Source organism: Thunnus maccoyii, chromosome 23 (genome assembly GCF_910596095.1).
Source record: "Thunnus maccoyii chromosome 23, fThuMac1.1, whole genome shotgun sequence".
Lineage (NCBI taxonomy): Eukaryota > Metazoa > Chordata > Actinopteri > Scombriformes > Scombridae > Thunnus > Thunnus maccoyii.
In genome coordinates, this window is record NC_056555.1 from 24,682,656 (window position 1) to 24,710,095 (window position 27,440).

The following is a 27,440-nucleotide window of genomic DNA, read 5'->3' on the forward strand; positions in this document are numbered from 1 at the left end:
GGAATGAAAGTGGTGAAGTGTAGTATCTCATCATTATTATTTTCCCTTCAGGTTTTCACAGGACAAACAGCTCCTCTCAGCGTCCAACGTTATCAGCTGACCATTCATGAACTCCTGTAGAGGTATGTGAGGTAAAAATATAGAAGTTTATCCTTAAATGTGCTGTAATACCAGCAGAGGGCAGCACTTCATAAAAACATGATACTGCTCACCGAAAGTGCAACAATAAAAATGAGATATACTCATCTGATATGAAATACAGACATCAAAAGCTTCACACTTGGAATGTGGCTTCAAAAAGTTTGTTGTTTGCTTCCTCACAGAGGATGTAAATGTATTCAGCTAGAATTCATGTGATAATGTGGATTGTTGTGAGTTTTCAGTGGTGAAAAACTGATACTATGAAAATAACCAAAGTTGTGACCTGTTTGTTCAAGCAGTAGATGATTTACATTTAACATGCACATGTACAAAAGTCATACTGGTAAAGTGTCATGAGATGAGAACTGAATACATGTCCTTCCTGTTTAAAATGTCTCTTTATTTTCAGCAGGGGGGCATAATGGTGAAATTTAAAGAGGAGCTCTTGAAAACTCTGGAAGACTTAATAGAGGATGAGTTTAAGAAGTTCAAGTGGTTCCTGAAGGAGGATGATGTCCTGGAGGGCTTTAAAGGCATCCCAAGGGCTCAGCTGGAGAAAGCAGGAAGGGAGGACACAGTGGATCTAATGGTACAGAAATATCAGGATCCTGGAGCTCTGCAGGTAACCAACGAGATTTTAGAAAAGATCAACAGGAATGATCTGGTGCAGCGTTTACAAAACTCCAGCTCTGGACCAAAAGGTAAGTCAGTGTCACATGCATTTCATAAATTATTACATGAGTTATGAGTTACAGTGTTCTATTAATGTGTTAACAAAAATATGTAGAAATAATGTTAGAGATTGATTTGTCGTTCTTTATGGTACCACCTTCACCAAAAAGTAGCAGGATAAAGAATATTTCTTAAATGTCTCACAAGCTAAAATAAATTTGGTTAACTGGCTCACAACATGAAAACACAACAACTGTGTTCCTGTTTTTACCTGCAACATCCTTGTTGCTGCTGCAACCAGTCATCTGTTAGTCTCACTCTCCATCTTACCCTTACTGGGAAGCAAGAGCCCAAGATACTTGAACTTTCTCACTGGGGACCCAGAAGAGATAATGAGATAAAGAACTTTTTACAGCCTCTAGAACTTATCTCAACCACTTCATACTTGGCTACAAATAAAATAAATCTTTATTGTCTCAGAGGGAAATTTGCCTTGGACACACACAGCTGCTGCTATACAGCACCAAATAATTCAACATACTGTGATCAAAAGTTCTCAGGATAAAAACTAAAAATCAATAAATTCTTTGAATTCTGAGATCCTCAAAATAAGTACATCACTTAAAAAAACATACATCACTTGTTTGTGTGTCCGTGTTGCTGGTGGAACCGTGTCACCGGACGTTTAGAAATCAAGCCAGTACTTGCAAACATCATGGTTCAGTGAGACCAGCAGACCTGCAGTACCAGTCAAAAGTTTGGACACACTTTCTCATTCAAGTGAATATGAAGGTGGTCTGGGGTCTGAACACCAAGACCTTTACCTTCATCCACCATCTGACTGGCAATGCAACAAACCCCAGTGAGCCAGCATGGCAGCAACCCCATGTTGCTTTTTAGGGTAAAGTTTGACTGGGTCAGATTGGTGCTGGTGTGGCCTCCAGGTCCCTCTCAGGGCTTGCTCCAGAAGAGGGTCATGGCAGGCCCGGACTGGCAGCGGGACTCTTCCCGGTGGCCTGGCCTGCTAAACGGCCCGCCGCAGCCCGCAGATCTTTGTTTTTTTTTTTTTTTTTTTTTTTTTTTGAGAGAGAGAGAGAGAGAGAGAGAGAGAGAGAGAGAGAGAGATAGAGAGAGAGGTTTCATTTGGCAGTAATTACATTTAGAGGATAAATGACTGAGCAGCAAGATGAACGGTGGAAAAAAGAGGAAGGGTGGAGCAGAGAGAGAAAGAGAAAAAAGAAAGGTGCTTGCAGGAGCTGCAGCTAAATGCCGCCATGTAAGTCAGTAAATAAACGAGCTAGCTAACATAGCTAATGTTAAAGCTGCCAAGAAACGAGATAATCAATAAAAGTGTTTGTTCCCTTAACTTCCTCAAATACATTGATGGCATAATTGGCATATCTACTCTAGTTAATGTGGTGAATATTTGAAAATTAATGCATTTTGGTGAAAATCTCAGTCAGTGAGTTCATACTTTGAGCTCATAATTGAAAATTATTGAGACAACACAACATCCTCTGTCACTATTCAAGCTACTGTAATTTGTTGAAAGTTAAAGATCTGTGTTATTTAATGTTTGTGTTGGTTAAAGGGCTATTTTAACCTTCGATGGGTAACTGTTAGTGTATATCAGTAAACCGAGGAGGGTATTGTGCTCTTGCTCTGTTCTTTGAATAGATGGAGAGAGTTGTTAACTGTATTATATCGGTACATTAAAAGATCTGGTGTGTTGTGCTTTTGCTTTTTTCTTTTTGAAGGTGGAGAGAGTAGCACTGATGCCACAGCAGTACAGAAGCCCACTACTTCAGAGCAACCTGCAGGTACAAGACATTTTCTATTTTGTTAGTATATTAGTTATTTATTTAGTTATTTATTATTTAATAACTGTTGGTCGAAAGTTAGTCCTTGTGTTGTCTCCCTCCTTATTGATGTGCAGCTTTGGTTTTATTTGAGGTTCATAACAGTACATTATACTAAGCAGATGTTGGCTCATTAGTTTGTTATTCACATGCACTAAAATTCACCAGAATGCAGGAAATCAAGTATTTGTAACTAAAATGTTCCTAGTTGGGGACCCTCAGACTCCCCGCTTAGAAAGTGGCCTGACTGGGACTGTATTTCGTGCTATATTTCCCGGCCTGAATGATTTTGCCAGTCCGGCCCTGGATCCTGGTTTTCCTTTTCCACACAAAGTTGTTCTGTCAGTTATCAGGAATGATCTGGTGAGGGAGTTGTCAAACATCGGCTCAGGAGCAGAAGGTCACAGGAAGATACAAACATGACATCACATCCAGACAGCAGATCTGTGAGGAGAAACAGCCTGTGTCTTTATATTTTTCATAATTTTAGATTCAGTCCAAATAGTAACAGACAGTTACACATTTTTTCAGTTCTTCAGGTTCTGTGCCTCAGCACATTAAATTTAAAATAAAATAACTGATACCACATTAAAGTCTCAGCTTTAATTTGAGTAGGTTTACGTCAACATAGAAAGAACTGTGTGAGAGATATAAACCGTTGAATACATAGTGGTTTTCCTTTTCCACACGAAGTTGCTCTGTCACTATAGAGCTTTTAACACAACATACAGGACTTCCTGGAGGCTGGTTTCACACTGTGTGGTTAATTTGGGGAGTCATCATTGGATTATTGAAAGATTGTGGATGCAACTGTGGAAAATGTGAATGAACTCTTGTCAGGTGGGCAGTGATGTAATTCTGACAGTTGGTCCTACAAAGTAATTGTTATTGGTTACTGTAATCGAGGTTGTGGATCAGAGAAACGTTGAGTTTCAACATGAATGAAAAGTGCAGAACAAATTAAATCTATTATTTAATTATTTTTATTATTTCCCCAAGTAGATTTCTCCTGGAGAATGTCAATTTCTCTGCCATGTAAATATATAACATGTACTTAACAAAATGCTGTAGATAGGGAAAGTGAAGCAGCTGAATGAAAGGAGAAATCATTACACAGTGATTTATTCTTGTAGGTACAACTAAAACTTAAACAAACACAAAGTGTCCTCTAGAAGTCTAAATAAGTCAGTTTCCACCACTTTACATTTTACTGTTTGTTGAATTCAGACACATTCATGTTGTGAGGAAAAGTTCTGACTCAGACACACAGAACAAAACAGAACAAAAATTCAGGACTAACAAATGTCTTCTATCACTAATACTGATAAAATAAGAAAGTCATGCTTTGAGAATAACTTCAGTGTAGAGGAGAAATCTGATCACTGATTGGCTGCTTATGCACACAGATCTACAGTAACCAGGTTACTACTGTACATGTTAACACATTCCCTGATTACTCACATAACCTGGTTTCTCTGAGTGTCTGGTTACATAAATGTATGTAAACACACTGATAGTTGTTCTAATCTATATTTTTCTTCCATTTCAGCAGATGGTCTGCAGATGGTTTCAGATCCATATAAGAAAAGTCTAATAAGGAAATGTCAACAAGTGACTGAAGGAAATGATGAAGATGAAAGAGCCCTCCTCAACAGGATCTACACTGAGCTCTACATCACAGAGGGAAAGAGTGAAGAGGTTAATACCCAACATGAGGTGAGGCAGCTTGAAGCAGCTTCCAAGATGAAGATCCACCATGACACTCCAATCAAGTGCCACGACATCTTTAAACCCTTACCTGACCAACAGAAAGACATCAGAGTCGTTATGACGAACGGTGTTGCTGGTGTTGGAAAAACCTTCTCAGTGCAGAAGTTCACTCTGGACTGGGCAGAGGGCTCGAAAAACCAAGACATCAGTCTGGTGATTCTGCTTTCATTCAGGGAGCTGAACTTGATCAAAGATGAGAAGTACAGTCTCCTCATGCTGATCCATGATTTCCATCCAACATTACAGAAGGTCACAGCAGAGAAGCTCGCTGTCTGGAAAGTTTTGTTCATCTTTGACGGCCTGGATGAAAGCAGACTTTCACTGGATTTCAAGTTCAACAACAGGAAGGTCGTATCTGATGTCAAACAGCAGTCATCAGTCAACGTGCTGTTGACAAACCTCATCGAGGGGAATCTGCTTCCCTCGGCTCTCGTCTGGATAACTTCCCGACCTGCAGCAGCCAATCAGATCCCTCTGACATGTGTTGACAGGGTAACAGAAGTACGAGGCTTCACTGACGTCCAGAAGGAGGAGTACTTCAGCAGGAGATTCAGTGATGAAGAGCTGTCCAGCAGAATCATCTCACACATCAAGACATCCAGCATTCTCCGTGTCATGTGTTACATCCCAGTCTTCTGCTGGATCACTGCTAGAGTTGTGGAGCACATGTTGACTACAGACCAGAGAGGAGAGCTGCCCAAGACCCTGACTGACCTGTACTCACACTTCCTGCTGGTTCAGACAAAGAGGAAGAAGCACAAGTATGATGAAGGACAGGAGACGAGTTCACAGGAGCTGACGGAGGCTGACAGGGAACTTCTTCTGAAGCTGGGGAGGCTGGCGTTTGAACAACTGCAGAAAGGAAACATCATGTTCTACCAAAAAGACCTGGAGCAGTGTGGTCTTGATGTCACAGAGGCCTCGGTGTTATCAGGATTTTGTACAAAGATCTTCAGAAGAGAGAATGTGATCTTCAAGAAAACAGTTTACTGCTTTGTTCATCTGAGTGTTCAGGAGTTTCTGGCTGCAGTCTACATGTACCACTGTTACACCAACAGCAACACAGAGGTACTGAAGGAGTTCCTGGGAAAAGACTACAGTAACTCATCCCTGGATGACTTCCTGATGGGAGCCATGAAGAAATCTCTCCAAAGTGAAAACGGCCACCTGGACCTGTTTGCTCGCTTCCTTCATGGCCTCTCTCTGGAGACCAACCAGAGTCTCTTAGGAGGCCTGCTGGGTCAGACAGAGAACAGTCCAGAAATCATCCAGAGAGTCATCAACAACCTGAAGACGATGAAAACGTACAGAATCTCTCCTGACAGATGCATCAACATCTTCCACTGTCTGATGGAGATGAACGACCGCTCAGTACATCAAGAGATCCAAGAGTTCCTGAAGTCAGAGAACAGATCAGAGAAGGAACTCTCTGAGATCCACTGCTCAGCTCTGGCCTACATGCTGCAGATGTCAGAGGAGGTTCTGGATGAGTTGGACCTGCAGAAGTACAACACATCACCTAGGGGACGACAGAGACTGATCCCAGCTGTGAGGAACTGCAGAAAGGCTCTGTAAGTCCAGATGTGATTAACATTATGAATCAGTGCAGATTAGTAGTTTAGTTCTTCAAATATAAATAATATAAAATTCTTATTATTGTTAAAATAGTGCTCTACTTGTTCATAGCTGAAATAATGTCAGTTATATTTAATCTCAGATGAGCTGTTTCAAATGTTGTGAGTGTAAATAATGTTGATTTTTAAGTTTATAGCTGTTAAGTTAATGAAAACAGTTATTCTTTTATTTCTAGTAATTATTGGAATTTACAGTCTTTTCTTCTATTTATCTTCCTTTGGGTGACGGAGGCGTCATTCAAACCTGGTAAAACAAATGAAGGACTTTAGAGGTTGTGGTTGAGGTTTTATTACAGAACATATATCAGTATTTTACAGTTATCAGTGAATGTAGTGAAGTTATTATTACATGAGAAGCTTCTGCAAATAATATATAACCAGACAGACACTGTTTTTACTGCTATGATTAAGAGTTTAAAATAAGATCTGTATCATTTTCCAAAGGTGATTCCTGAAGTCAGAGAGATTTGCTTTCCTCATCATTTTTTTTCTTAATGGTTTCTGAGTCATTTCATAGTGAGCACGAGGGATCAGCAAATCAACAAACTGATTCAGTAATTAAGTGATATTACACGTGATGCTTACCGCATCACTGTCGTGTCAACAATGACGGTAAATCACACCCTCGAGGGTAATATTGCGATTATACAACATTTACCAACAAAGTAAAAGATGTCAACAAAATGTATTTATATTGTGAGGCAGTTCGCTCTAAAAATAAAAAAAACTTTTTTCTTGTGTTATATCCGTTTCTATGGAAATACATAGGGATATGACTAATACCTGGAAATCATTCACTCACGTCACTAGACTACTATGTAATGAAACCTAGTTTACTACTCCAGTAAGTAGACTGACCCTTAGTAACGACCAAGCAACAGAGACGATTTCCAGTCCCTGTTGAGTCAGCCAGCCAACTTGAGCTAATGCTTTCTAGAGATCGCGACATTTCCCAAACTGAATAAATACGACATTTATAAACACAAAACTACTCTGCTAGCTCAATCCTGTTGTAACTAAGATATCCGCTGAAAAAAAAATTCCATGGACAGATTTAGCTGCTACGTCCGCAAACTTCACAGACATTTTTAAGCTAGTAGCTCCGTGTCACCGACTCACCGGCACAGTTGATGGAGGATGCCGGAGTGGAAGCTGAGATAAACTCAACTGAAGGGAAAATGATTCAGTTTTACTGTTTATGGGGGAGCCGGTTAACGATAACGAGTGGAGAAGGGTTCGGGTTTTTCAGTGTGTGTGTGTGTGTGTGTGTGTGTGTGTGTGTGTGTGTGTGTGTGTGTAACTCGTCCCACAGTCTCAGAGTTCAATCCACTCGGTAAAGGGTCCGTTTTGTTTTCCCCACAACCCCTAATCAGTTCAGTTCAATCCAGTTTCACAAACATAAAAGGAGGAAAACTCAAAACTCCGCTCCGGGTTTTCACCGCAGATCCCCACAAAACAAAATAACCCAAAGACACTAGCAAAGCAACACAACACATAAACGGTCTACAGTTCTAATGAACGGCGGAGTGATATTTTTATTAATTCAACTTCAATATCACATACAGATAACATAAATGGAGTAATATAACAGAAATATAGAACAAACAAATATACAACGCCAGGGATTACAGATAAATATGAAATGAAAATGGTTCAGTAGAAAATAAAGATATAAAAAATAAATGTGCACATTACAATTATGTTAGTTTATTAAATTTGGAGCACAAATTTATAATCTTCACAGCTTTTCTATTGCATGAGGTACACAATGTTTTAATGTAGGATTCTGTTTCTTCTTTAAATGAACAAAAAGAGGGTTTAACTTTTAACACCTTACATTAATGTATATAAAACTTGGCCAGCAATATGATAAGAGTGATGAGGCATTATTCATTTGAGCAAGTTGATGAAATTTATGTCACACGGACCCTCACGGACGCAGAAACTATAATTTCAGCCTCAGTGTGCGGTCATGCTGATTTGAGCACGTTCTAAATGTCTAGTTGACCAATCAGATTGCTTGGTCAGAACTACCTGTTGTATAATGTCAGTTATACAACAATATCTAAAATTTGCTAACGTTAACCTACATTAGCCTCCGTAAACTACTGGTCATACGAGACAAAACCCCTGAGTGTGTTGAACCGAGCAATGGTGCCTTTTATTTTTCATGAATTCAACTTTTTATTTTAAAGAGGGAAGTCGCGTTACACAGTCTTGTTTTTAAGTCTTTCTTATATTCTGTTGGTCACAGAAAGAAACTCTCCGGTGTTTTCTCTCTTGTTGGTGTAGAGAAGAGTAGTAGCAGGAAATGCACAGAGGTCTGATGAATATATAAGAGCAGAATGATAGAATTCACACTGTTTAAAGAGATCTTATACATATTAAAGGTCAATGTTATATTTTAATGCTGATACCCTGATAACATCTTTCTGATGACATCATGATGAAAATAATTCAACCTTATTGGTTTGTTAATTGTGTTTGTGCTGAATCAGTTTTTCAGATTCTCAGAAAAGAATGTTGACAACTAAACATCATGCAGTCGTCTGTCCTGCACATCTAAATATTGAATTACATTAATATTTGATATGTACAGGTCTGATATTGTCAAGCCATTTGTTTCATTTGTGTTTGTCAACTGTCACTAAATTTTGCCGCTGATGGATGTGAACCTGACAACAGCAGGTAGCAAAGAGAGATGATCTTTCTCAACTGTAACTGTTCACTGAGTTGAACTGAGTAAAAATATCCTGCAGTCAAATTAAAAATTAAAAATAGTGGACAGTAAAAATGTTCTTCTTATCAAGATGCCTCATGCTGACTTTGTGGAGACAGACATGGGATCAGATCACACAGACAGACTGAGCACATTATGGAAGCCTCAATGTAACTCCATTTTCTCTCCCTTCATCTGCAAGATTAAAGCAAAACAAAGATTAAAAGTCTGCAGGTATGAGAGAGAGTGATGAGAATTATTGTTTCATTCAAGCACAGTGAGATATGATTAGCTGAACTAGGAGTGCTCTGGTAGCCTACTGGTTAAGATACATGTCATATAATTGAAATATCAGTGGTTTGATTCAGGTGACTGACCTTTGTTGCATGTCATTCTCTCTCTCTCTCTCTCTCTCTCTCTCTCTCTCTCTCTCTCTCTCCTCTTGTTTCCTGTTATCTCTCAACTGTCGCTTTACATTAAAGGAATAAAATGCCTCAGAAATTTTTTTTTTTTTTTAAAAAGATGAGCTGAATCACTAATGTGAAGAGCAAATGTTAATCAAAATAGGGAATGTCAAACTGTTTTGTCATTAAATGCAGGAAGTAAATATAAAGTGTCCTCTTTCATGATAACATATGTTGTCATATATGTGTCATCACAGACTTTCTGGCTGTGGACTCTCAGAGACTCACTGTGAAGTTGTGGCCTCAGCTCTGAAGTCCAACCCCTCCCATCTGAGAGAGCTTGACCTGAGTGGACACCTCCTGGAGGATGGTCAGACTGGTTCAAGATCGAAGCTTCTATCTGCTGGACTGGAGAGTCCAAACTGTAGACTGGAGACTCTGAGGTCAGTTCACTGGCTGTAGCTTTGGCAGTTTTTTCTATATATTCAATTCAAATCCTTCACTGAAGTTCACATGTTTGGTTAATACATTTTTGATATTTCCCTGAGCACAAATCTGTAGAATTTAAATTTAAAATCCACAGTCTTATTCTGTGTAAAAATGATTTCCAAAGTTTAAACTAATATGAGTCTTCAGCAGTCTGAGTTACACATATCAAGTAAGTATTTTTGTGTTTCTTCAGTGTTTCCTTGCTGAGCTGCAGTGGAGGGATCATAACTCAAAGAGGGAATTTTGAACTAAATAGTCTGTAACTTTGAGTCAGACAAATCAAGTGGGAGTCTACCAAACTGTCAAAGCCTCATATCAGCTTCAGCTGAACTTATGAACTCATTTCCTACAGTGTAGCTGTGTTAGGAAGAGACCACTTCAGAGTCAGTATGGACAGGAGGAATCATTACTGCCACCAGTAACATGTTTTAATTACACAAACCTACTAAACTACTAAATACAGGAAGAAGGAGGTCATGTAATAAATAATGAACAGGTTTAGTTCAACATGTCTGATTTCATATTGATCCTCTAATTTCAGACTTGACTGAGTTCAGCAGCATTTTATGAATCAATTTTATGAATGAACTCATGGAAGTCAACTCAACAATAATAATAATAATAATAATAATAATAATAATAATAATTATTATTATTATTATTATTATTGTTGTTGTTGTTGTTGTTGTTGTTGTTATTATTGTTGTTGTTATCACAATAAAGGGAGTTAATCTATGGAACAACCATAATGAAGAAATGAAAACATGTAGAACATTAAGTAAGTTTAAACAAATCTTTAAAAATAACATATTGAACAGATATAGAATGGATGAACAAAGAGGTGGTCTGGAATAATATGATTTGGTACAGAGTGTCTTTTTGACTTGTGTTGTTTTTGTTTGTTGTTATTGGTTCTATGCAAGTTATCTTTATTATCTTGTGTTGTTTTGAATGTTTTTGGCTTTGATTTGATTAATAAATTATAAAAAGGGGTAGGACTAGAAAAGTTCCATTGAATGGTTATTATTTAAGTTGCTTACTGAAAGTTTGCTGTTATTTTTATTTCTTTTGTTTTGCTGCCTATATATTTTATTTTGTTATTTTAACATGTTCAAACTAAAAAATAATCTAATCTAATGAATCAGTGTTGACATGAATATGTGTCTGAATGTTGTGGTGACATTGGGATGATGTCTGTAGAAGGCTGACATCATGATGATCCACAATAACACAAAGTTACTCTGCTCATTTTAGAGAAAAGCGGATTGATGAGGACATAGTAATGTTGAACTACACATTTAAAACCTGAACACATCTGATTGGATTATAAATGGATTTAAATCTACATCATTTATTCTTTATTCAGATTGTGGCTCTGCATGTTGTCAGAGACCAGCTGTGCTTCTCTGGTCTCAGCTCTGAAGTCCAACCCCTCCCATCTGAGAGATCTGGATCTAAGAGGAAACGACCTGAAAGACTCAGGATTAAAACTACTGTGTGATTTTCTGGAGAGTCCAGACTGTAGACTGGAGACTCTGAGGTCAGTTTACTGACTGTCTGTTACTATTGTTGATCTTAATGTTTAACAACTGAACTTAATTTATGTACATACGTAACTTACATCCATGAAGTTCATTTTCTTTTTTCCATATTTTAATTTTTTTACTGTACAAAGTTTAATCTGTAGTTATAAAAGATGACTGATTCTTAAAGAAACTGTAGAAAATGTCCACTGTTAGTTGTTAAAGTAAATGAATGTTTATAACTTTTGGTAAAGAGTCACATCTGTATACAGAAGATCCTCTCAACTAATATCTGTTTTAAATTGATCAAGTTTACTTGCTGAAGGAGAAATATTTCTTTATTAGATTATTTAATGTTTTTAATGATTAATGTCTGATAATTATCCTTATCAGACATTGATCCTTCACAATAATCTCTCTCTCACACACACACACACATTGATCTAAATGCAGGTGTTTAAAGTATTTTTTATGAATCAGTGTTGACATGAATATGTGTCTGAATGTTGTGGTGACATTTGGATGATGTCTGTAGAAGGCTGACATCATGATGATCCACAATAACACAATGACAAAGTTACTCTGCTCATTTTAGTGAAAAGCTCATTGATGAGGACATATTTATGTTGAACTACACATTTAAAACCTGAACACATCTGATTGGATTATAAATGGATTTTAATCTACATCATTTATTCTTTATTCAGATTGAGTTCCTGCAGGTTGTCAAAAACCAGCTGTGCTTCTCTGGTCTCAGCTCTGAAGTCCAACCCCTCCCATCTGAGAGAGCTGTATCTAAGCCACAATGACCTATTTGACGTGAAGCAGCTGTGTGATTTTCTGGAGAGTCCACACTGTAGACTGGAGAATCTGGGGTCAGACAACATTTTTTACTTCTGTGCTGAGATTAATATGATGTGACAGTTGTGGTGACACTAAACTGCAGACATAAAGCTGATATTATGCTGATCCACACTGAGGATCTATTTTCTTCTTCAGTGGTTTAGTCCATTGACTGTCAGAACAATGTTGAGCTGCACATTTAAAACCTTCATATAACAAGAAAAGTCTACACTGGATAATTCACTCTGAACCTTTGAAACTCTTGATTTTTACATTAAATTTCACCTTCACTTTAGGCCTGGGCGATATGACTGAATCAATATCAGGATTATTTCAAACTTTTACCTCGATTATGATTAATGAATACTTATTTATTTTATATGCTTTTTTTTTTTACACTGCCCTCATAGTTCGCTGACAAGGTCTGTACTGTAAACATGCTGAACTACTGGGATATTTTTTTCCAATGAAACATATGTTAACTTTGTGTTTTTTAATTAATTTTTGAAACACACACAGATAAACTATTTATGGTTATTTATTGAATATTTCAAACAGTTGAAATCAAAGTACACATCACTTGAAATGAAAATGTCTTGTGAAAAAGGTCACATTTTAGTTCTAAAGTAAAAAGCAAGATCCCTAAAAAAAAAGTAGAAAATAATAACTTGCATCTCTTGCAAACAAAATAAATTATTTTAAATAACGCCATGTGTGAAAATGTTAATGCAACACTGCTGATTAAGCTTCTTTTGCTTATGATGAAGACGTAGACTGCAGCTGCTGATTCCATCATCTCTGTTCTGACTTCTTCCTGAATGGTGGGGACATGGTGTGCAGAAGTGTATGCTTCCAGTAGCTCTTCTGTGATGGGTTCTGAGATCTTCTCCTTAAAGTACTCAAGGATGCAGGTTTTGATTGTTTTAGTCAGCTCCATGTCATCTTCCTCCTCAGCCAGCACTCATGAATGGAGGATGTGTAGGACAGAGTTCACAAATGAAATGGTCACATACTCTTCTCCTGACAGGGCATCTGTGAACTCCATCAATGGGGAGAGAGCTTTGTTGACAGCCTCTAAGACATCCAGGTCAGCCCACGATGGAACAAGTTGCCTTGATTTCTCATCATCAGCGAGGATCTGTGTGATGGCTTTCTTTTGCTCAAGGATCCTTGCAGTCATCATTTGCATTGATCCCCATCTGGTGGCACATGCAGTTTTCAACTTGTGTTGTGGCAGGTTCAGCTCTTGTTGTGCCTTCACAAGCGCCTTCTTCTTTTTCCAACTATAGGAAAAAGCACTGACAATATTTTTGCAAACCCTCATTTCCCGCTGCACACGTTGATTTTCCGTTGCATTTTCTGAAATACACACACATGAAAAGACTTACACCTAAAGACAAACTGTTAAACTTAAGCAAAATAATAGATGAGGAGAAATCTCTTAATTCAAAGCTACTTAATTAATAATAGATTAATAACATACTTCTAGAGTAATTTTTATTTCTACTTTAATGATGAGTCATTGTATCGTTGTTTTACATTGTAATGTGAAGTTAACATTGTAATATGAAGCACATTGTAACATTAAGAAAAGTGCTATATGAATAGTTAATTATTATTGTCACAGTATTTATTTAAAGTGAACTAAAAGATAGCTCTAGCTCAACTGTAGCATAGTGTCTGATCAGCTGATGTGTTACCTATCGATTGCCAGGTGCAACCTGTGTCCAAAACATTGCTCCTGTGTCCGTCCATTGAGCTGTGTAGCTTTGACGACATTAGTGCTGTTGTCTGTCGTAATGGTCATGAGGTTCTCTTCCATGAGGTCCCATGCAGACAGCATATTTCTCAGGCCCTGTGCAATCATTTCTGATGTGTCATCATCTGCAAAATATGCTGTCTTCAGGCGTCTGTTGCGCAGGTTCCATTCATCATCAATGTAGTGCGACATAAGGCTCAAGTATGGCTCCATCCATGTACTTGACCAGAGATCAGACGTTCCTACAAAGTACTGCACAGATTTGAGTTCAGCAGCTACCTTCTCACGACATGTTTTGTACATGTTGGGCACTGCTGTTTGGGACAAATATTTTTGCGATGGCACAGCGTATCTTTTGTCGAGGGTTTTAACAAGATGTTTAAACCCACTTTGTTCCACAGTAGCTATGGGATCCATATCCTTCATGATGTAATATGCAATAGCATCAGTTATTTCTTTCCATCTTCTTGAATCCTTTGCATAATATGTGGCATTTGTAAATGCTTGTGTTAGCGTCAGCTGCTTTGTGGAAGCGCTTTAGCGTTTTTCAGTCTCTCTCTTTTTTTGAGCCATGAACTCTTCATATTCGATAATGTGATTGTGTTCCAAGTGATTAAACGGATTGGTGGTGTTACCTTTGGTCACTGAAATTGTTTTTCCAAAGAGTTTACATTTGACTTATTTTTGCTCTGTGTCGTCTTCACTGAAGCTGAAATGTGTCCAAACCACAGACACGGTATTCTTTTTAGTTATAAGCTGCTCAGGTTGAGGCCTATTTGTTGGCTCAGTGTTAGTGCTTGTGTCATCCATGGTGCCAGCTTGCTTTGAGTGAACTCGCTCTAACGGAGGCACGTAACTGAACACAACATAGTATTGTTTTAAAGAGACAGTTCATGAACGCACGCATTGGGGAAATCATTAGCCGACTTAACCAACATGAGAAAGATTAAGTCAGTGAGAGGGTCTTAATGTCGGTCTTGATACATTTACGGTTAATTGCCCAGCTCTACTTCACTTTAAATTTTGTTCTTTAAATTTAAACCAAAAACCTCAATCAGACAGCATCAAATATAATATCCAGTATTTACTTGTTCCAACACTATTATGAAGCTGTGCAGTGTTTATATTAACAGAAATATTTAAACACAAGATGCTGTGATTTTTTTCATGGCGACATCATTCCATTAAATGTAAATAATGTTGATATGTTGAACATCAATTTCCTCCTATTTTCCCAACATCCATCCTGACATATTTGATATCATTATAAATGTTGGGATCTTGAGTAGAATCTGAAATATTCATGTGGATTTTTAACTTGTGTTTGGCTGCACAACATGAGTTTGTATAGATGGAGTCAGTGGTGGAGCTGCAGAGTTTAAGAGGTGAAGTCACTACGTCTTTATTGAAGTAGCAGCATGTTGTCATTAATATTAATGAGAGCTCTTTTTCACTGTTTGTATTTGAAAGCCTTTAACCTGCATCCTGTTGGGTTCAGCTGGTTGGAGTTGCCATTTTCTAAACTTCTACATTCTAAACCTTCTTCAGCTCTGAACAGATTATGAAACTTTGCATGATTTCAAACATGAACTTTGTTTTCTAAAGTGACGTCATTTATTCTTTATTCAGATTGAGTGGCTGCAGTTTGTCAGAGATCAGCTGTGCTTCTCTGGTCTCAGCTCTGAAGTCCAACCCCTCATCCCATCTGAGATATCTTGATCTAAGAGGAAATAACCTGAAGGACTCGGACATGAAACAGCTGTCTGATCTTAAGGAGAGTCCACACTGTAGACTGGAGACTCTGAGGTCAGTTCACTGACTGTAGAAACTGTAGAAAATGTCCACTGTTAGTTGTTAAAGTAAATGAATGTTCATAATTTTTGGTAAAGAGTCACATCTGTATACAGAAGATCCTCTCAGCTAATATCTGTTTTAAATTGATCAAGTTCACTTGCTGAAGGAGAAATATTTCTTTATTAGATTATTTAATGTGTTTAATGAATAATGTCTGATCATTGATATTTATGTTTTAGAACACACACACACACACACACACACACACACAGGGACACAGAGAGATCAATGCAGGTGTTTAAAGTATTTTTTATAAATCAGTGTTGACATGAATATGTGTCTGAATGTTGTGGTGACATTTGGATATCTGTAGAAGGCTGACATCACAGCCAGCAGGACAGGGGGGCACTGGGGGGCAATGTCTGTCCAATTGGGATGTTGTGCCCCACCCAAACTTCAGATTCATGGAAACTTCCTGTCTTACTGTACGTGACTGAAGTTAGGCTACATCGCACACGCACTGTCACAACACAGTTTCATGTAGCTAACAGCTAGATGAAAGTTGGAAACTGTGGCTAAGCAGTTATGTTTGAGCCACTTTTTAACAAAAACTCGTCCAGAGGATGAAGCATGTTGGGACCAGGCCGTGCCTTAAAGCGAAGTCACAGCAGGATGGTTGTGAGACATTTGTTGGCTCTAAAGTAGGGCTGCTCGATTATGGCAAATATCATACTCACGATTATTTTGGTCAATATTGAAATCACAAGTATTTAACACAATTGCGTTTTGACTCATGGAACAGAAACGCTTCCATTTTATTAAATGTAGCAGTCGACACTGACTCTGAGTGTCTCACGGAGACCCCATGTTTTTGGGGGTTTTTTCTGTTGCATTCAGTGAAGCGTAATCTGCACAGACAGCTGTTTAAATCACAGAAATATCCGGCTGTATATGTGTTTTAGGCATGCACGATATTGGATTTTCCATCTCATTTTTGCCGATGCCGATATATGTGCACATTTTATCCACCTGGCTGAGGAGACTATTACACCTGCAATCATAGATTGTACTAATGATCAAGAAAGACAATATATGAAGGAAGAACTTATGAAGACTGGAGTTCAGGAGCTCAGCATTAAAACACATGAACCTGCCAAATGGGTGGAGCAGTAGTTTTCTTTGACTTTATCAGAAAGGAGTAATGTGCAGGATTTAATCTTTGGTCCACAGTCCGACGCAGAAGGTGGCGGTAATGCACCTCATACGCTGGTTGCCAATAGCTGTTATAAACCAAAAAGAAGAAGAAAAAGAAAACGTTTTTTCAAACAGAGTGGTACATCCTGTCAGCCGAGGTGTTTCCTATCTCTGCATCCGAACACAGCAGCTCCTCTGCGGACTGTTTCATCCTGACGGTCCCGGTGTTTCCTCCGCAGGCTCCACTTCACTCAGCTACCCGACAGACCCGCTGCTTCTTCCCACTTTAACCTGAATAACAGACCGGAGCTCGGTGCTCCGGTTGGATCCAGACGGAGAGCCGGGGCTAGCTGGGAGGCTAGCGGAGCGTTAGCCGCAGCATGAACGGAGGGAAGCACAGCCAGCTAGCCTCCGCTAGCCTCCCAGCTAACGTTACCTCCGGTTTCACTACAGGCAGATTCACTCGCTACAGTGGGCGAGGAAATAAAACCAATGAATCAATAAGTACAAACACTGTTGATTTCTTCCCGTGGAGCCGACATGCAAACTATTTAGGTTCAGTAAATCCCAGCTGTCAGTCAGCCTGGTGAAGGCAGGTTAGTCTGTGGACAGAGACGCTCAACGCCTGTCGGAGGCGTTTAAGGAGGAGCGAAAGCGCACCGCTGTAAAGGAAAGAGGTTTGCTGGATTTATAACACAAGACAAAACGAGAGCATCACTGCGAAATGACAATAATAAACAATAATCGTTTTATCTCCATTATCTTGTTTTCATAATCGTTGGAAGCCAAAATCGTAATCGAAAATAAAATTCGATTAATCGCACATTCCTACTGTAAAGGACCCTTCAGTCACCGAATACGGTGTAACAACAGATCCAGATGCGCATCAGATCATCCATGTTGACTGGACACCTGAACAACTTGACGTTTTTGTCTTTTGAAAGAGAACTAACTGACACTTGTGATTACAAAGACATAATCAACCTTTCCAACTCAAAGCCCAGAAGACTCGGCCTTGTGTAGGAATAGTAGCCGCAGGTAAGCCAGTGTTATTTATCCTGGCCCGCCGTGGCATGTTAGGATTGTGGTTTCTGTGAGGAAGTTCTGAACTGTAACATATTCATTGTTCAATTTGTTTCAAGAGTTATGCAGTGTTGGTTTAGTTATTACAGTGGAAACCGCCTGTATTGATCACAGTTACAGTGATCAATCACTTATATGGATCACAAAGCTTGAGACTGAATCATTCTTATACAAATGTTGTTTAAATAGTTTGCTTATACTAATCAAGTACAGTGTTCATTTTGGGCCTTTTCATACATGAATTTAAAACCACAGTAATTCTATTTTTTCTTTTTATTTTACTCCCATGAAACATGTTTGATATGTTCCTGGCGGCTGCGGCACCATTACTGCCTCGTGGTAACCCGTCTGCTTCCAGCTGGTGACCTGAGGCTGCTGCTGCCTGCACATTGAAATCATGACGGGAAAAAGAAAATCATTTTCTCTCAATGAAAAACGTTGTTTCCTCGAAGCTCATGACAAACTGCCAAAAACCAGCCAACGAGATGCAGCAGCGACACAACAACCAGCGTTTAAACTGCTGTACTGTATTTTAAAACAGTCAGTAAAATTCATTAAATAGCGAAGCTGCTCGTTTCATTACTTCATATTCATGTAATAAATATACAAATGTCAATTAGATGGTATTCTGCATGAGAAATAAAGAAAAAATGTTTAAAAATCAGTTATTATAATCATCTGTTGATAGTGATCAATTTGATCCAGACAGATGTGATCAATATAAGCAGTTTCCACTTTATTGTGTTATTTCTTCTTTTATGTATAGAAAGCCATTCATCTGACTCATTTACATTAAACTACCAAAAAAAAAAGAAAGAAATGTCTGATCTATGAGGATGTAAAAAGGAGTGCCCACCCGTGACGACCTTGTGCCCCCCTGCTGATAATTGTCTGGCGCCGCTCTGGCTGATATTATGATGATCCACAATAACACAATGACAAAGTTACTCTGCTCATTTTAGTGAAAAGCTGATTGATGAGGACATAGTAATGTTGAACTACACATTTAAAACCTGAACACATCTGATTGGATTATAAATGGATTTTAATCTACATCATTTATTCTTTAATCAGATTGACTGACTGCAGTTTGTCAGAGATCAGCTGTGCTTCTCTGGTCTCAGCTCTGAAGTCCAACCCCTCCCATCTTAGAGAGCTGTATCTGGGAGAGCTGTATTTGACTGACAACGTCACCTCAAGCTTAAGAATGAAGCTTCAGGAATCAGACGTGAAGCTACTGTGTGATTTTCTGGAGAGTCCAGACTGTAGACTGGAGACTCTGAGGTCAGTTCACTGACTGTCTGTTACTATTGTTGATCTTAATGTTTAACAACTGAACCTAATTTATGTACATACATAACTTACATCCATGAAGTTCATTTTCTTTTTTCCATATTTTATTTTTTTACTGTACAAAGTTTAGTCTGTAGTTATAAAAGGTAACTGATTCTTAAAGAAACTGTAGAAAATGTCCACTGTTAGTTGTTAAAGTAAATGAATGTTTATAAGTTTTGGTAAAGAGTCACATCTGTATACAGAAGATCCTCTCAACTAATATCTGTTTTAAATTGATCAAGTTTACTTGCTGAAGGAGAAATATTTCTTTATTAGATTATTTAATGTTTTTTACACAATAATGTCTGATCATTGATATTGATCCTTCACAATAATCTCTCTCACACACACACACTGATCTAAATGCAGGTGTTTAAAGTATTTTTTATGAATCAGTGTTGACATGAATATGTGTCTGAATGTTGTGGTGACATTTGGATGATGTCTGTAGAAGGCTGACATCATGATGATCCACAATAACACAATGACAAAGTTACTCTGCTCATTTTAGTGAAAAGCTCATTGATGAGGACATAGTAATGTTGAACTACACATTTAAAACCTGAACACATCTGATTGGATTATAAATGGATTTTAATCTACATCATTTATTCTTTATTCAGATTTTGGGGCTGCAGGTTGTCAGAGATCAGCTGTGCTTCTCTGGCCTCAGCTCTGAAGTCCAACCCCTCCCATCTGAGAAAGCTGGATCTGACTGGAAACAACGTGTATGACGCAAAGCAGCTGTGTGATTTTCTGGAGAGTCCACACTGTAGACTGGAGATTCTGGAGTAAGACACCATTTTTTACTTCTGTGCTGAGATTAATATGATGTGACAGTTGTGGTGACACTAAACTGCAGACATAAAGCTGATATTATGCTGATCCACACTGAGGATCTATTTTCTTCTTCAGTGGTTTAGTCCATTGACTGTCAGAACAATGTTGAGCTGCACATTTAAAACCTTCATATAACAAGAAAAATCTACACTGGATAATTCACTCTGAACCTCTGAAACTCTGTTTTTATCTTTTCTATTTGACAGTTTTTAACCTGCATCCTGTTGGGTTCAGCTGTTTGGAGTTTCCATCTTCTAAACTTTAGGACAAAAAAAATAGATTTTCAGATTAATTGCGATTCTTATTTGAATGATCAATAATTGATTATTGAAATCCAGAGATGGATCTTTGCATTTGTGTCTTTACTCAGTAAACATGTACATGTGCTCTGTGTTGTGTGTGTGCAGTGGTTACTTGTTGTAAATGGTTCAGTTAGAGCAGCATGATGTGTAAAATGTCCACTTTGTTTAAATCCAGTTATTACAACATGCACAAAAATCTTATTTTAAGTGTAAAAGTAACATAGATGCTAGCTGCTATATTAGCTGCCTTGAGTCACCACAGTCCCGTAAACCGTGACGTGAATAGTTTCAGTCTGTGGACCCGCCGCAGTTTACGGGACTGTGGTGACTCAGGATGGTCAGCTGACTCTGGCTGTCTCGTAGGGGATGTAGAGATCACATCTACAAGAGGAACAGACTGAAAAAAGACTCCACACACTGATCTGAGCTCTGGGTTTGTGTTTGTTAACGAGATATTATCTCTGACTACGAGATGTGAAAGCGTGGAAGTGGACTGAACAGTGTGCAGATTCTACTGTATTCAGTCTGTCTCTACCTGCCGGGGAGCTAACGCCAGCCAGCAGCTGTCTGCAGGTATCACACTGATGTCAACACAAATACAAACAGTGCAGATGAACTAATGAGCAGACTTTCAGTTTCTGCTGTCTGTGCTCAAAGTGATAAAGTTGAAACAGCAGGTACTGACAGTCCATGTGTTGCATTATGGGATAGCATTTATGTGTTTTAAATGTACATAATGATGAAGCTCTTGCAGGTGATGCAGGTCTTTTATTATTCTTGCTCAACTGTTTTGCACATGTAGACCTAAAACATATAAATGTGTCGTGTTTTAGCCTTTTGACATTTTTACTTGTGTTTGGCTGAACAACATGAGTTTGTATAGATGGTAGGGCTGCTCGATTATGGCAAAAATCATAATCACGATTATTTAACACAATTACTTTTTGACTCTCATTTTTGCCAATGCCGATATATATGCACATATTTTTTTCCACCTGGCTGAGGAGACTATTACACCTGCAATCATAGATTGTACTAATGATCAAGAAAGACAATATATGAAGGAAGAACTTATGAAGACTGGAGTTCAGGAGCTCAGCAGTAAAACTCATGAACCTGCCAAGTGGGTGGAGCAGTAGTTTTCTTTGAGTTTATTAGACAGACAGGAGTAATGTGCAGGATTTAATCTTTGGTGCACAGTCCGAAGCAGAAGGTGGCGGTAATGCACCTCATACGCTGGTTGCCAATAGCTGTTATAAACCAAAAAGAAGAAGAAAAAGAAAACGTTTTTTCAAACAGAGTGGTACATCCTGTCAGCCGAGGTGTTTCCTATCTCTGCATCCGAACACAGCAGCTCCTCTGCGGACTGTTTCATCCTGACGGTCCCGGTGTTTCCTCCGCAGGCTCCACTTCACTCAGCTGCCCGACAGACCCGCTGCTTCTTCCCACTTTAACCTGAATAACAAACCGGGGCTCGGTGCTCCGGTTGGATCCAGACGGAGAGCCGGGGCTAGCTGGGAGGCTAGCGGAGCGTTAGCCGCAGCAAGACCGGAGGGAAGCACAGCCAGCTAGCCTCCGCTAGCCTCCCAGCTAACGTTACCTCCGGTTTCACTACAGGCAGATTCACTCGCTACAGTGGGCGAGGAAATAAAACCAATGAATCAATAAGTACAAACACTGTTGATTTCTTCCCGTGGAGCCGACATGCAAACTATTTAGGTTCAGTAAATCCCAGCTGTCAGTCAGCCTGGTGAAGGCAGGTTAGTCTGTGGACAGAGACGCTCAACGCCTGTCGGAGGCGTTTAAGGAGGAGCGAAAGCGCACCGCTGTAAAGGAAAGAGGTTTGCTGGATTTATAACACAAGACAAAACGAGAGCATCACTGCGAAATGACAATAATAAACAATAATCGTGTTATCTCCATTATCTTGTTTTTATAATCGTTGGAAGCCAAGATCGTAATCGGAAGTTAAATTTGATTAACCACACAGCCCTAGATCAAGTTGAAGGAGAAATATTTCTTTATTATATTATTTAATGTGTTTTAATGAATAATGTCTGATCATTGATATTGATCCTTCAGAACACACACACACACTGATCTAAATGCAGGTGTTTAAAGTATATTTTATGAATCAGTGTTGACATGAATATGTGTCTGAATGTTGTGGTGACATTTGGATGATGTCTGTAGAAGGCTGACATCATGATGATCCACAATAACACAATGACAAAGTTACTCTGCTCATTTTAGTGAAAAGCTCATTGATGAGGACATAGTAATGTTGAACTACACATTTAAAACCTGAACACATCTGATTGGATTATAAATGGATTTTAATCTACATCATTTATTCTTTATTCAGATTGAGTTACTGCAGTTTGTCAGAGATCAGCTGTGCTTCTCTGGCCTCAGCTCTGAAGTCCAACCCCTCCCATCTGAGACATCTGAATCTGTCTATAAACTACGTGTGTGACGTGAAGCAGCTGTGTGATTTTCTGGAGAGTCCACACTGTAGACTGGAGGTTCTGAAGTAAGACACCATTTTTTACTTCTGTGCTGAGATTAATATGATGTGACAGTTGTGGTGACACTAAACTGCAGACATAAAGCTGATATTATGCTGACCGACACTGAGGATCTATTTTCTTCTTCAGTGGTTTAGTCCATTGACTGTCAGAACAATGTTGAGCTGCACATTTAAAACCTTCATATAACAAGAAAAATCTACACTGGATAATTCACTCTGAACCTCTGAAACTCTGTTTTTATCTTTTCTATTTGACAGTTTTTAACCTGCATCCTGTTGGGTTCAGCTGTTTGGAGTTTCCATCTTCTAAACTTTAGGACAAAAAAATAGATTTTCAGATTAATTGCGATTCTTATTTGAATGATCAATAATTGATTCTTGAAATCCAGAGATGGATCTTTGCATTTGTGTCTTTACTCAGTAAACATGTACATGTGCTCTGTGTTGTGTGTGTGCAGTGGTTACTTGTTGTAAATGGTTCAGTTAGAGCAGCATGATGTGTAAAATGTCCACTTTGTTTAAATCCAGTTATTACAACATGCACAAAAATCTTATTTTAAGTGTAAAAGTAACATAGATGCTAGCTGCTATATTAGCTGCCTTGAGTCACCACAGTCCCGTAAACCGTGACGTGAATAGTTTCAGTCTGTGGACCCGCCGCAGTTTACGGGACTGTGGTGACTCAGGATGGTCAGCTGACTCTGGCTGTCTCGTAGGGGATCTAGAGATCACATCTACAAGAGGAACAGACTGAAAAAAGACTCCACACACTGATCTGAGCTCTGGGTTTGTGTTTGTTAACGAGATATTATCTCTGACTACGAGATGTGAAAGCGTGGAAGTGGACTGAACAGTGTGCAGATTCTACTGTATTCAGTCTGTCTCTACCTGCCGGGGAGCTAACGCCAGCCAGCAGCTGTCTGCAGGTATCACACTGATGTCAACACAAATACAAACAGTGCAGATGAACTAATGAGCAGACTTTCAGTTTCTGCTGTCTGTGCTCAAAGTGATAAAGTTGAAACAGCAGGTACTGACAGTCCATGTGTTGCATTATGGGATAGCATTTATGTGTTTTAAATGTACATAATGATGAAGCTCTTGCAAGTGATGCAGGTCTTTTATTATTCTTGCTCAACTGTTTTGCACATGTAGACCTAAAACATATAAATGTGTCGTGTTTTAGTCTTTTGACATTTTTACTTGTGTTTGGCTGAACAACATGAGTTTGTATAGACGGTAGGGCTGCTCGATTATGGCAAAAATCATAATCACGATTATTTAACACAATTACTTTTTGACTCTCATTTTTGCCAATGCCGATATATATGCACATATTTTTTTCCACCTGGCTGAGGAGACTATTACACCTGCAATCATAGATTGTACTAATGATCAAGAAAGACAATATATGAAGGAAGAACTTATGAAGACTGGAGTTCAGGAGCTCAGCATTACAACACATGAACCTGCCAAGTGGGAGGAGCAGTAGTTTTCTTTGACTTTATCAGACAGACAGGAGTAATGTGCAGGATTTAATCTTTGGTCCACAGTCCGAAGCAGAAGGTGGCGGTAATGCACCTCATACGCTGGTTGCCAATAGCTGTTATAAACCAAAAAGAAGAAGAAAAAGGAAACGTTTTTTCAAACAGAGTGGTACATCCTGTCAGCCAAGGTGTTTCCTATCTCTGCATCCGAACACAGCAGCTCCTCTGCGGACTGTTTCATCCTGACGGTCCCGGTGTTTCCTCCGCAGGCTCCACTTCACTCAGCTGCCCGACAGACCCGCTGCTTCTTCCCACTTTAACCTGAATAGAAACCGGGGCTCGGTGCTCCGGTTGGATCCAGACGGAGAGCCGGGGCTAGCTGGGAGGCTAGCAGAGCGTTAGCCGCAGCATGACCGGAGAGAAGCACAGCCAGCTAGCCTCCGCTAGCCTCCCAGCTAACGTTACCTCCGGTTTCACTACAGGCAGATTCACTCGCTACAGTGGGCGAGGAAATAAAACCAATGAATCAATAAGTACAAACACTGTTGATTTCTTCCCGTGGAGCCGACATGCAAACTATTTAGGTTCAATAAATCCCAGCTGTCAGTCAGCCTGGTGAAGGCAGGTTAATCTGTGGACAGAGACGCTCAACGCCTGTCGGAGGCGTTTAAGGAGGAGCGAAAGCTCACCGCTGTAAAGGAAAGAGGTTTGCTGGATTTAGAACACAAGACAAAACGAGAGCATCACTGTGAAATGACAATAATAAACAATAATCGTTTTATCTCCATTATCTTGTTTTCATAATCGTTGGAAGCCAAAATCGTAATCGAAAGTTAAATTTGATTAACCACACAGCCCTAGATCAAGTTCATATGTTGACGGAGAAATATTTCTTTATTATATTATTTAATGTGTTTTTATGAATAATGTCTGATCATAGATATTGATCCTTCAGAACACACACACACTGATCTAAATGCAGGTGTTTAAAGTAATTTTTATGAATCAGTGTTGACATGAATATGTGTCTGAATGTTGTGGTGACATTTGGATGATGTCTGTAGAAGGCTGACATCATGATGATCCACAATAACACAATGACAAAGTTACTCTGCTCATTTTAGTGAAAAGCTCATTGATGAGGACATAGTAATGTTGAACTACACATTTAAAACCTGAACACATCTGATTGGATTATAAATGGATTTTAATCTACATCATTTATTCTTTATTCAGATTGTGGCGCTGCAGGTTGTCAGAGACCAGTTGTGCTTCTCTGGCCTCAGCTCTGAAGTCCAACCCCTCCCATCTGAGAGATCTGGATCTGTCTCAAAACGACGTGTGTGACGTGAAGCAGCTATGTGATTTTCTGGAGAGTCCACACTGTAGACTGGAGACTCTGAAGTAAGACACCATTTTTTACTTCTGTGCTGAGATTAATATGATGTGACAGTTGTGGTGACACTAAACTGCAGACATAAAGCTGATATTATGCTGATCCACACTGAGGATCTATTTTCTTCTTCAGTGGTTTAGTCCATTGACTGTCAGAACAATGTTGAGCTGCACATTTAAAACCTTCATATAACAAGAAAAATCTACACTGGATAATTCACTCTGAACCTCTGAAACTTTTTATCTTTTCTATTTGATAGTTTTTAACCTGCATCCTGTTGGGTTCAGCTGTTTGGAGTTTCCATCTTCTAAACTTTAGGACATAAAAATAGATTTTCAGATTAATTGCGATTCTTATTTGAATGATCAATAATTGATTATTGAAATCCAGAGATGGATCTTTGCATTTGTGTCTTTACTCAGTAAACATGTACATGTGCTCTGTGTTGTGTGTGTGCAGTGGTTACTTGTTGTAAATGGTTCAGTTAGAGCAGCATGATGTGTAAAATGTCCACTTTGTTTAAATCCAGTTATTACAACGTGCACAAAAATCTTATTTTAAGTGTAAAAGTAACGTAGATGCTAGCTGCTATATTAGCTGCCTTGAGTCACCACAGTCCTGTAAACTGTGACGTGAATAGTTTCAGTCTGTGGACCCGCCGCAGTTTACGGGACTGTGGTGACTCAGGATGGTCAGCTGACTCTTGCTGTCTCGTAGGGGATCTAGAGATCACATCTACAACTTTCTAAACCTTCTTCAGCTCTGAACAGATTATGAAACATTGAATGATTTCAAGCATGAACTTTGTTTTCTAAAGTGACGTCATTTATTCTTTATTCAGATTGACTTCCTGCAGGTTGTCAAAGATCAGCTGTGATTCTCTGGCCCCAGCTCTGAAGTCCAACCCCTCATCTCACCTGAGAGAGCTGCATCTGGAAGGAAACTACGACCTGATGGACTCGGACATGAAGCAGCTGTCTGATCTTCAGGAGAGTCCAGACTGTAGACTGGAGACTCTGAGGTCAGTAGAGAGTTGGAGTCAGTCTGTGCTGGTTTCTGCAGTATTGTATTAAACACAGTTAGTATCAAAGCAAAGATCCAGTATTTCCTGGTGAACCTTCAACCTTCTCAGTGGCTGCTTTCCTCAGTGAAGCTGTGAGAGGAGAATGGTGACAGGCTTCAGGATTGGACAGAAAGACAGAGAGAGAGAGAACAGTCAGCCAATCAGATCAGCCAGAAGCTTGTTGTGATCATGTGTTTGAGTTGATGTGAAGACGACTGTTGCTGTTGTGTTCATGTCTGCATGAAATAAAGCTGGATTACAGCTGACAGCCTTACAAGATGTATAGAGACAGTGGTCCTCATCATCAAACTGTCCTACCGTCAAATCTGATCTGAAAGTGTTTGTTCTCTCATTTCAACACTAAAGAATTGATCAGTTCATCTTTGTCAGAGCTCTAAGATCAGTCTGACTGCAGCCTGCAAATCACTGGCTCTGATTTCACACAAGCATCATTACGTTTAGTAACCATGTGGTCTTTATACAGACCAGAACCTCTGCTGAAGTCCAGGAATCACAGCAGCTGTTTAGCTGAGAGCTCTGACTGATTGTCATGTGATGATTTAACAGCAGGAAAGATCTTCAAATCCCACAGAGACTCTGTAG

At 39.1% G+C, this 27,440-nt stretch overlaps 1 protein-coding gene across 1 annotated transcript in view; it reads left to right on the top strand.

The window, feature by feature from the left end:
* The window catches only part of LOC121890613 (NACHT, LRR and PYD domains-containing protein 12-like), a 29,247-nt gene extending 2,341 nt beyond the window's left edge, over positions 1-26,906 (top strand). Inside the window, exons 2-12 of the mRNA XM_042403059.1 lie at positions 52-122; positions 551-842; positions 2,571-2,633; positions 4,222-6,013; positions 9,457-9,642; positions 11,055-11,228; positions 11,919-12,086; positions 15,443-15,619; positions 18,959-19,168; positions 25,615-25,782; positions 26,616-26,906. Coding sequence (XP_042258993.1) covers positions 563-842; positions 2,571-2,633; positions 4,222-6,013; positions 9,457-9,642; positions 11,055-11,228; positions 11,919-12,086; positions 15,443-15,619; positions 18,959-19,168; positions 25,615-25,782; positions 26,616-26,847 — 3,450 coding nt within the window. The 5' untranslated portion in view covers positions 52-122; positions 551-562 and the 3' untranslated portion in view covers positions 26,848-26,906. The remainder of the gene's footprint in view (positions 1-51; positions 123-550; positions 843-2,570; positions 2,634-4,221; positions 6,014-9,456; positions 9,643-11,054; positions 11,229-11,918; positions 12,087-15,442; positions 15,620-18,958; positions 19,169-25,614; positions 25,783-26,615) is intronic.
* The last annotated feature ends 534 nt before the right edge of the window (positions 26,907-27,440 follow it).